The sequence below is a fragment of the Setaria italica genome, chromosome IX (genome assembly GCF_000263155.2).
Source record: "Setaria italica strain Yugu1 chromosome IX, Setaria_italica_v2.0, whole genome shotgun sequence".
Classification (NCBI taxonomy): Eukaryota; Viridiplantae; Streptophyta; class Magnoliopsida; order Poales; family Poaceae; genus Setaria; species Setaria italica.
The window spans coordinates 42051094-42063081 of NC_028458.1; the positions used below are offsets into that span (position 1 = coordinate 42051094).

Below are 11988 nucleotides of genomic sequence, written 5' to 3' on the forward strand. Positions count from 1 at the left end.
GTAGCTTCTACTTATTCTTTGAAGTGATTCTCCATCCTGATTTTAAGAGTTTATGCTAAAGAATCAAGAGAATTACTTTCAGCCACGGAATGACTTCTCTCGTAGAATCAACTCTCATAGAGAATCAGAATCAAATGGAGCTCTACCAAACACACCCTTACTTTATTTTTTGGATCCGCCACTGGTTCTACCACTAGCTGCATAATGGCTATGGTTATCCGTTTCCAACACTAAACATCGCATTTGCCGTCTTGTGTGACACCTTAATCAACGTCGTCACTTTTTTACTTGTCCCTAGGAGGCTGGCTTCCTCTCTAAATTTATGAATTCCTCTCTAAATTTCTGGCTTCCACATGGAAAATCCACGTCGACACGCAGAGTTGATCTGACCACTCAAAATCGGAATGCTGAATCTTATTATAGTTATTTTTCGCTATCGCTCATTTATGTGAAAACACCGTGTCCGATTGTAAGGTTGATTCAAACTTTTCGGCTATTTCCAACACTCAAATCAATTTCTTTCTAAATTTTTTTGAATGGTTTTGCCCAATCCTCTGAATGTGGTAGCGGTCGTCGAAAAAGATATTTCCCGGATGACATAAACCCCCTGATCCTAGCCAAGGGTTCACTGGCTGGCTCAGGGCCGAGAAGTATCTCCACATTATCCCCACGAGAAACCCAACAACGCATATCCCCGTTCTCCGTTTCCTTCAGCCACCACCGGCGGCGAGAGTGAGGTGGGCTAATGACGAAGCAGGAGCAGCTAATCGATTCCGGATTTCGCAGCTGAGCTCCTCGCCCTCTCACGTTTCTTGGAAAATTTTCAGGTGTTGCTCTGCTCGCCATTTGCCGCCGTCTTGAACGCCCATGGAGCTCTGCTGCTCGGGCGTCCTCAGCGGCGCCGGCGGCGCCGCCACGCGAGCGGCGCCGCCACCGAGGAAACCAAGGCCCGGGAACATGGGGGCTCCGTCCACCGGGCTCCTGGTGGCCCCACCGAACCGGCGGCGGGGCGGCCGCGCCGGCTGCCGCCAGTCGGCCCCGCCCGCGCCGCTCAGGGACGAGCGGCGGGCCGCCGGCACGGAGAGCGTCGTCCACATGCTCCGGTCGGCGCCCGGCCCCGCCGAGGCCCTGGAGCTCTTCACGGCGGCGGCGCGGCAGCCCACGGCGGTCCACACCACGGAGTCCTGCAACTACATGCTGGAGCTGATGCGCGCCCACGGCCGCGTCGGGGACATGGCGCAGGTGTTCGACCTAATGCAGCGGCAGATCGTCAAGACCAACGTCGGCACCTTCGCCACCATCTTCAGCGGCGTCGGCGTCGAGGGCGGGCTCCGGAGCGCGCCGGCGGCCCTGCCGGTGATGAGGGAGGCGGGGATGTCCCTGAACGCCTACTCGTACAACGGCCTGATTTACTTCCTCGTCAAGTCCGGCTGCGACAGAGAGGCCATGGAGGTTTATAAGGCGATGGTGGAGGACGGCATCGTGCCAAGCGTGAGGACCTACTCGGTGCTGATGTTGGCATTCGGGAAGAAGAGGGACGCTGACACGGTTCTCTGGCTGTTGAGTGAGATGGAGACTCGCGGCATTAAGCCAAATGTGTATAGCTACACCATCTGCATTCGGGTTCTTGGGCAGGCTGCAAGGTTTGAGGAGGCATATCGGATTCTTAGGAAGATGGAGGATGCAGGGTGCAAACCGGATGTTGTTACGCATACCGTGCTAATACAGATTCTCTGTGATGCTGGTCGGCTCAGTGATGCCAAGGATGTGTTTTGGAAGATGAAAGCAAGTGATCAGAAACCTGATCGTGTCACTTACATTACTCTCTTAGACAAGTGTGGTGACTCTGGCGACCCCCAATCGGTGATAGAAATTTGGAATGCAATGGAAACTGATGGGTATAATGACAATATTGTTGCTTATACTGCAGTTGTAGATGCATTATGCCAAGTTGGGAGGGTTAATGAGGCTTTTGCTGTTTTTGAGGAGATGAAGCAAAAGGGTATATCGCCTGAACAGTATTCATATAACTCCTTAATATCTGGGTTTCTGAAAGCTGATATGTTTGATCGTGCTCTGGAGCTCTTGAACCATATGAATGTTCATGGCCCTAGTCCAAATGGCTACACACATGTGCTTTTCATTAATTACTATGGAAAATCTGGTCAATCTCTGAAAGCAATTCAAAGATACGAGCACATGAAAAGCAAAGGGATTGTTCCAGATGTTGTTGCTGGCAATGCTGTTTTGTATAGCCTTGCTAGATCTGGCAGACTTGGAATGGCAAAAAGGGTCTTCTATGAATTAAAAGCCATGGGAGTTTCTCCAGACACTATCACTTACACCATGATGATCAAATGTTGCAGCAAGGCATCAAAAGCTGATGAAGCTGTGAAGATTTTTTCTGAGATGGTAGAAAATGGATGTGTTCCTGATGTTCTCACAGTGAATTCTTTGATTGATACACTCTACAAGGGAGGCAGGGGAAATGAAGCATGGCAACTTTTCCATCAATTAAAAGAAATGAAAATTGAGCCCACTGATGTTACGTACAACACACTTTTGTCAGGATTAGGAAGAGAAGGCAAAGTTAAGGAGGTAATGCATATGTTCGAAGAAATGAGCTCTAGTATTTATCCGCCTAATTTAATTACATACAACACAGTTCTAGATTGTCTCTGCAAAAATGGGGAGGTGAACTATGCAATAGATATGTTGTACAGTATGACTGCGAAAGGTTGCACACCTGACCTTTCATCTTATAACACTGTCATGTATGGCCTTGTTAATGAGGACAGATTTGAAGAGGCATTCGGAATGTTTTGTCAAATGAAGAAGGTTCTTGCTCCAGATTATGCAACATTGTGTACTCTCCTCCCAAGTTTTGTGAAAAATGGATTGATGAAGGAAGCTCTGCATACTTTTAAGGAATACATTTTTAAGGCTGATTCTAATATGGATAAGTCTTCATTCCATTCACTTATGGAAGGGATACTGAAGAAGGCTGGTGTGGAAAAGTCAATCGAGTTTGCTGAAAATATAGCATCAAGGGGAATTCTCCTGAATGATTTCTTTTTATGCCCATTGATTAGGCATCTCTGTAAGAACAAGAAAGCTCTTGAAGCACATGAACTCTCCCAAAAGTTTAAGAGTCTTGGAGTTTCACTAAAAACTAGCTCATACAATTCTCTTATTCGTGGCCTTGTGGATGAAAACCTGATTGATGTCGCTGAAGGCTTGTTTGCTGAAATGAAAAGACTAGGATGTGGCCCAGATGAGTTCACTTACAATTTGATTCTTGATGCCATGGGAAAGTCGGCACGGATTGAGGAGATGTTAAAAATCCAAGAGGAGATGCATCGTAAGGGATTTGAATCAACTTATGTTACTTATAATACAATCATTTCAGGTCTTGTAAAATCAAAGAGGTTGGACCAGGCTATAGACTTATACTACAATCTGGTGAGCGAAGGCTTCTCCCCAACACCATGTACATATGGTCCTCTTCTTGATGGGTTGTTAAAAGCTGGGAAGATAGAAGAGGCAGAAAATCTTTTCAATGAGATGCTAGAGTATGGTTGCAAACCTAATTGCACCATCTACAATATTCTACTGAATGGACATCGAATAGCTGGTAACACAGAAAATGTTTGTCAGCTCTTTGATAAGATGGTCGAGCAGGGAATAAACCCAGATATAAAATCCTATACAGTTCTTATTGACGCCCTCTGTACAGCAGGAAGATTAAATGATGGTTTGTCTTATTTTAGACAATTAGTGGAATTAGGACTTGAGCCTGATCTTATCACCTATAATTTGCTAATTGATGGCCTTGGCAAATCTGGAAGAATAGAGGAAGCAATTTCTCTCTTCAATGAGATGAAGACAAAAGGAATTGCTGCGAACTTGTATACATACAATTCACTGATTCTCCACTTAGGGAAAGCAGGGAAGGCTGCTGAAGCTGGTCAGATGTATGAAGAACTACTGATGAAAGGATGGAAACCTAGCGTTTTCACATATAATGCCCTTATCAGGGGTTACAGTGTTTCTGGTAATACTGAGAATGCATATGCTGCCTATGGTCGGATGATTGTTGGAGGGTGCCTACCCAATTCAAGCACTTACATGCAACTTCCAAATCAATTGTGACTGAGAAGTTAGTCATAGTCTGTATGTGGTTCTGTATAGTTTTGTCCATAGTGGGAAATGATCAACTGTATATAGTAGCTGATACTTTATTTAAAGTATTTGAGGGTACATTTAGATCTTACTCTGCATTATTGTTCCATTCGTACTGGCCTAATTGTATGTAATATACAGTTAATGGAACCATGTCCTCCATTTTACTGACACATTGAAAGAAGCAACGCTCATCATATATTTATATTCATCTATGTTCACCATAAAATATATTGATCTGAAGTGCAGTCATTAATGTGCCATTGCAAGTAATTCCATCGATAAAAATATCCGTGACTCCACTAACTGGATTATAGTGATCAGAATCGCCTTTGAAACATTTTTCCCTGTTGTATGCAATGCTGTTTATGGGCTTGTTCTATCAAGTATTCATTCAATTGATTGATCCATTTTCTGGTGTTCTTTAGCAATTTCAGGATAATCATGGCATATCCAATGATCTTCCTTGAAGTTAACCTTTAAGATATCCTTCAGCTTGTCCTTCGAGCTGGACATGTATTCATCTTTTACTTTTTAGCTATAAATTTTACTTCATGCTGCACCGACTGAATGTACTGTTGCATCTCCACTGCTGATTTGTTCTACATAAATGAATCTCGTAATATTTTCAAGTCTAACTCCTTGTTTGCCCTTATTGTTTTCACTTTGCATCATTGCCCTTCTTTTTTCAAAATGAACCTGCCTTTGAAATTGTTACCAGATTAAATTAAATAAAAAAGATAGAATTGCTTGAGCTTGTGCTGAAAGTTACATATACCCCAACCTACATAAGATTTGCAATGATCTAGAGCAGGGGCGGAGCTTCATATAGATGCATTTCTCTACATTCAGAGATAGCGTGGGGTGTCCCAGATATACATGAGTATCCAGAAGTTTGAGGATAATTTCCTGGATGCAGCTGGTTGCATATTGAATAAGTGGAGGTTATTTGTGACATGTTTCCTCACACAAAATTGATCCACGCGATACCACGATAACTATTGTATTTTCACAACGACGAGCGACTAGTTTCCACGCAAATTAGCAAAGAGATTCCTCACTTTCATGGAGGAGGGCTGGATGTTTTTCAGCGCAAACGGCAAAGATCAACGCTGCTAAGGCTCGGCAAGAAACAAAAACATGGTATAGGAAAAACAAGAAAGTAAACGAAAAAGATAAGCTCAATCTTGCTCTAGGTGGACCCAGCTAAGCTCTGGTGAAGAGATCACGTATACGTTCCTTATCCTCTGTATTTTGGTTGATCCTGCATGAAAAGATATAATGTTCCCATACCTCAATTTTCCCCGTATCCTGAGTCCTCCCGTATGCTAATCGGTCAAATAAACTAGTTAGCCATTAAACCGATTGACCGATCCAGTCAATTTACTAATTAACTCAACTACCTCTACTAACCGTTACAGCCTAACATTACTAACTTTGGCATTGGAGGAAGCAACTCGGAAGAAGCGAGGAATGGGTTCATTTTCCTTTTGTTGTGTAGGGGTGTCCAGTGGTTTATCTTGGTCTGTAGTAGGAGAGGGAGTGAAAGATTATAAACTCTGTTGGGAGATGCTAGTTCAAGTTGGAGTGAAAGTTCAAACTTTGTTTGGGAGCTGCTAGTTCAAGTTTTGATGCTTTGATTTGTAGTCGCCGGAGAGCCCTTAGCTTGGAGTCTCACATCTCTCATTCACATCTCTCATGCAAGCTGAAATGCAAACTAGGACCAAAAATTGGCTTCCGATAAAAAGCTAGACCACGAGGTCCTCTGGTCCAAAACTAAAAGGTGTATCTCTTATTAATAAATCTGCGCAGGATCGTCACTTGTTTACTTCAAGACTCTTGACACTCGGCGTTGGTCTTCTTCAATTCATCGGTCTCTACGAATAATCCAACAACTGAATGTTATTAGTTCATGCACGCGTTTTATATACGCGCACACGTACAGTGTCTCGTTAACTGTCTCTTCCAACACTCGTAACGTTGCTTTGGTTTTTAGAAGGAAAAAAAAACACTTATATAAGACGCAGCTACCTTGGAGAGAAGCACCCATCGACAGCGTGCGTGCATCCGTAGACGAGCGAGCGAGCGAGAATGGCTGGGGGAGAGAGAGAAAGCCATATATAACGCGTGATTGACGAGGAACGGCACGCGGTGGACTACCGGCCCAGCGTCTCGGGAGATTACTTCATCAAGAACCCTACGCTGCCCCATCCCCATGAGGTATGTCGACGTACCAAAATCCAAATCCTGCTTGCTGTGGATATCAAGAACGGCACGCAATAAGAATATACATCCAGCCAGAGAATTATGGGATCAAGCTAAGAATATCTTAATTCGTTGATCTGTGTCTGGATTTGCATAGTTAAACATCTAGCAGAGGGCCGGGCCGTCTTGAACACGCCGTTGATCCGACGATGAGACGATCCCACGATTTCGATTCGCTGCCACTGCTGGCGACAACTTCTGCGATCTTGATTCGCCACCAGCGATGACGACTTAATTAGATCCGAAGCATATCATGCAGCCTGTCGTCTCTAAACCAAACAAACCACCAGCTGATCCGCCATGATAGTATGATACGGGTTGGCTTTGGAAAACCACCTAATTAAACCGTACTAAACCGGCGTTGAACAGGCCTACTGCTCACACCACACACACTGCACTCTCATTAATTTGCTTGTACGCTACACCTACACACTATACACAAATCATGCGGGTTTCTAAGGGGATGGATACATTCAGCAGAGCTCCACAGGTGAGACTTTGAGAGGGACAGTACCAATGTAACAGATTCAGTTTGGGAAATAACCCCAGTAACAGATTAGTATGTCAAAGCACTACAACACGTCATAATAACTGACCTTAATTAATATTAATAGGATTACAAACTTCGAGCACTACAAGACAGCATGGCATCTAGGAAGACAAGTTTTGCAGCAGAAGATGTGGATTCGATTGTTAGTTTATCATTTTACGAACCGTCTAGAATGCTTTGACAAATATTTGATATCTCAATGTGTATTACACCATCATATCTTCTGCTACGTTTCATATCTTACCAAATGATTAGTTTGATACACACACACACACATCAATATGAGATAAATATGAAGAACTGATTAGGTAACAACCAATGTTTTCAGATGTATTCCAAAGCTTCAAAGGCAACCAAGGAAACTTAAGGGATACCTTGCATGCTGATGTACGGGCATTGCTTGCACTTTATGAGGCAGCTCATCTTGGCACTCCAAAGGAACAATTTCTCATAAAAGCTCAAAAGCAAACTATAAGTCTTCTAACATCAGTGGTTGACCATCTCGAAAGGCCACTTGCAAAAAAAGTACGACATGCTCTTCAGACACCATCTTTCCGCAGAATGAAGAGATTGTAGGCTCGACTATATATCCCTCTATATGAAGAAGATAAAGAGGAGTGCAATGAATTGGTACTTGAGCTTGCAAAAATATATTTTTATTTTGTCCAGCGTATTCACCGAGAAGAAGTAAGAGAAATATCAAATATGTGAGTAAGTGCACCATGAAGTAGAATGTCCTTGACTTTTATGTTTTAACATTGATCAGGATATTGAATGATTTTTTTCTTTAATATGTAGCTGCACATATCTGATTTGCTAAGTTGAATTAAGACAAGAAATAACAAAAATTTTACTTGTCATGAAGGTGGTACCACGGGTTGGAGTCGCCACGCAAATTATTCTATGCAAGGCATAGGCCCACAGAAGCATATGTTTGGGCATTGGGAGTGTACTATGAGCCACAATATGTCAAGGCTAGAAAGTTGCTAGCGAAATTTATAGCAACAATTACACCGTATGATGATACTTTTGACAATTATGGAATATGGGAAGAATTAGAACCATTTGCTAACGTGATGCAAAGGTTTGTTATTTTTTACTTCTTCCAATACCCAAAGTAGATTAATGTCTGAGACTGAGTTCTTATTGCCAATGTTTGGAAGTACTTATGGAGTAGATAACTTAGGGCCAGCTCAGCAGGGCTTGAATGGGCTTCAGCTTCACCTGGCAGTGTAGTAGTAGTGAGCTGTTTCTCAAAACTGGCTCCTAGCAGCCTAGAATGAACTTGGCTTCACCGGCTCCTACTAGGATGAACCATGCCAAATGCCCAAATGGTTTACTGTTCTGAAAAGAATCATAGAGTGTGTTTATGTGAAAAAGAAAAAATATATTGAATAAATTTTGTGTAATCTATGAAGCATAACACAGTATCATAAATTATTTGAATAAGGACGTGTTTGGATCCTCAGATTAAAGTTTAACTTTTATCACATCGAATGTTCGAATGCTAATTGGAAGGACAAAATATGAGCTAATTATAAAACTAATTGCAGAAGCCCTGGGCTAATTCGCGAGACGAATCTATTAAGCCTAATTAATCCATCATTAGCAAATGGTTACTGTAGCACCACGTTATCAAATTATGGACTAATTAGGCTTAATAGATTCTTCTCGCGAATTAGCCTCCATCTGTGCAATTAGTTTTATAATTAACTTATATTTAATACTCTTATTTAGTATTTAAACATCCGATGTGATAGGAGAAAGTTTAGCCCCTAGTATCCAAAGAGTGCCTAAGTGCAGGTGGAATATGAAGGATGATGTAGAGCAACTCAGGGAATGCTACAGGGACTATGCCCACTTTATGTTCAGTACAATGATTGAAATCGAGAACGCACTTCCAGAAGACGTAGCAAGGAGAAATGTTGATACCATCAGAGATATTGTAGCATTCAACTCTCCCTTAGTCAATTTGCATTTTTCATAAATTTCCTTGCATGCATTTGTTTAATTTGGTGTTCGACTAAATCTATCTGTGTTTCTTTGTGTGGTTGAGGAAGTTAGGAACTATAATAGTAACTGAAATAATTACCAATTGTGATTGTACTCAGTTAATTTAAGGATTTCTACCATATACCTTTGCTAGTTCATTGTCTAAGCGGTGATCAGATAAATGCCATAGCAATGCGAGACACTTTTGCAGAATATTAAACTGCTAAAAATCTTGCAATGCATAACCAAATACAATTGATTGATATGGCTTAAATTTTATAAAAATCCAAAAATAGATTTGAAAAATGTAATTAAAGTAAGCCCACTGCTTTCTCATAACAGACTTAGTTATGCCATATTCATCATCTGGCAAATAAATAAATTGTTTCAAAGAGAACATTGACTCTAGAACAAAACTTTAGAAATAAAAGTGTTTACTTTTTGTCATACAACTCTTAAAAAGAAATTTCATTGCATTTTTCTTACCATGCTTTAATCTGTTTTTAATAGATCAATGAAGTCTGCAAGGGCTATGTTGTTGAAATTGGTTGGAGAGATAACAATTACATTCCTTCTTTAGAGGAGCATCTAAATGTCACACTCATTACATGCTTCTACTGGGGATAAATTGCACAGCTTTTGTTGTCTTTGAAGAGAATATTACAGAAGAAATTTTAAAATGGATGTCAAATTTTCCTCAAATTGTGAAGGGTTCATGTATTGTATCTCGGTTGATGGATGACATTGTTGCTCACGCGGTAATTTTCTACCTGGAACTGATCAATACTTCCCCTGCAGTATAGGAATATATTCAAACTATATCTATTGTAAAATACACTACAAGAAATGTGTTGATCTATGATGAAAATTTTATGACACATTTGTTCTCGTTATAGATCTATGATGTTTCTAGCTGAAAATATCGTAAAGTTTCACATCCGAGCAAATTTAGTGACAAAGTTACGGAACGTCATAAAAGTTGCCACTGTAGCCAAAAAGAAATCATCACTCGTTACATGGTGGTTTTCTGACGATATAAGCTTCATGCAAATGCCATAAACCAATGACGATCCCACATGTAAGTTTAAACTGATAAATAGGATGGTGAAATAAAATGGAAAACATGCTCCTCCCATGGGTCGAACCTATTACCGATCGAATGGGAAGTCTTTACCATGATCGGGTCCCACATGTAAGGTAAGTTTCAGGTGAGTGTGGTATTTGGTGACAGAAAAGCTCGCGCTGCAGCCAAAAAATAGTTTACCCGCTGCCGCGCTCCCGCGATAGGAGAGAAGGTGGCCAGGATGGAGCACTCTGGCGGAGATCTGCACCTTCCCGCGACGGCTCAGTCCTACGACAACACAAATCTGGTGCTTCCTACTGCGGCGTGTCAATCTGGTCAGTAATTTTGAGTTGAATTCGCCAAAATTTCATTTCGCATTAATGTCTTTCAATCTGTTTAGTAATTTTGAGTTGAATTCACCAAAATTTCCTAGATGGATAGACGTTGGATACACGATTGTCAACTATTTACCCCCAAGCATGAGAAAGGGGTCAATGATTTCAAGGAATTTGTTAAGAGTAGATACTCTGACGAGAAACAAATACTATGCATGTATCGTGGATGCCTGAGTCAGTTTAGATGTACTATAGATGTGGTGAGCCTTCACTTACTTTTGACTAGGATGGCAAGCACCTACACTAGATGGATCCATCATGGAGAAACATTTGAGGATAGGGTTCAAGAAAATGCAAATCTGCAGGATAATGGGGTTCAGAAAAATGCAATTCTGCAGGATGATGGGATTGAGGAAATTGCAATTCTACTGGATGAGGGGTTGTGGATAATGCAGTTCTACAGGAAGATGGTGATCAGGAAATGGTTCAGGAAACGAACACATATCGAGTATGGAGGAGGATGAAGCCACTGAAGATGGACTTCCTAAAATGATAGCCAACATGTACCACGCTAAAGAGCTTCCTGAAATGATAGTCGACATGTACCACGCTAAAGAGTTTGGAAGGAAAATGTTAGAATGTATAAAGGAACATATAAACCGTAAGGTGTCTCCAGGATCTAAATATACACAATTTACATTTGTTATGAAGTTACTTCATATCAAGTCTTTCTATCGGATCAGCAATGTCGCATTCAATGGGATTCTGAAGGTGGTATCCCTTGCTTTCCCAGGAGCATGTGTTGCGACATCTTACGATGACGCAATGAAGTACATACGTGCCATGTGACTCGGCTATGAATCTATCCATGTTTGAAAGAATAATTGTGTATTGTGATAAGGACACGCTTAAATGCCCGGATTATTTTTCCTAATCTTTCACGGTACTAGTAGTAACAATATGAGACTTCTCTGAATTTTACATTCAACCAATGCAATGCAACAGGATATGTAAATATGCTTGCAAATCAATCCAATTGCCGGCAGATGAGTAGTACTAGTAATAAGATTAGCAAAATAGTTTTGACCTGGATGTAAACCTCGACGTGAACACAATTAGCAAATATGTGTCTCTGAACTAAACCACGATGCCAGAATATCAGGCAAGCCACACGCATGAGAGCTAGCAGCAGGCCAATAGTTAATTGATTCTCACAAGCAGTAGCCAATCCAAGGATAATAGCACAAAGTAATTACGGGATACAAACCAAATCCGTTTTCAATCTCAACAGACCAAATAGATACTACATCCAGTACAATCCAAACCCTAGTTCTTCCTCCACCCATAGTCGGATGACCACGATCAGAAAAAGAGGAACTCCAATGGAATTTGTCACGAGCCCAAGCCGGAGACCTGATCTCACGATCTTCACGACCTCAGTGGATCGGGATCTTCACGACCTCAGTCGATCAGCACGATAAACGAGAGGAGAGCACTACCCTCATCTCTGGTTCCGGAGGAAAACCCTCGAGAAAACCTCACCAATAAAACCAGTCCGACGTTTACAGGGGCTGCGGCCCAACTTTAACTGCACGCAGCTA

The 11988-nt window shown here is 41.7% G+C and overlaps 1 protein-coding gene across 1 annotated transcript; it reads left to right on the plus strand.

Annotated features, from left to right (window-relative positions):
• The first annotated feature begins 636 nt into the window (after window positions 1–636).
• Window positions 637–4393, plus strand: LOC101776071 (pentatricopeptide repeat-containing protein At4g31850, chloroplastic). The gene is made up of 2 exons (XM_004983920.3): window positions 637–737; window positions 828–4393. The coding sequence occupies exon 2, from the start codon at window positions 868–870 to the stop codon at window positions 4150–4152; it is 3285 nt and encodes a 1094-aa protein (XP_004983977.3). The 5' UTR covers window positions 637–737; window positions 828–867; the 3' UTR covers window positions 4153–4393.
• Window positions 4394–11988: the final 7595 nt, after the last annotated feature.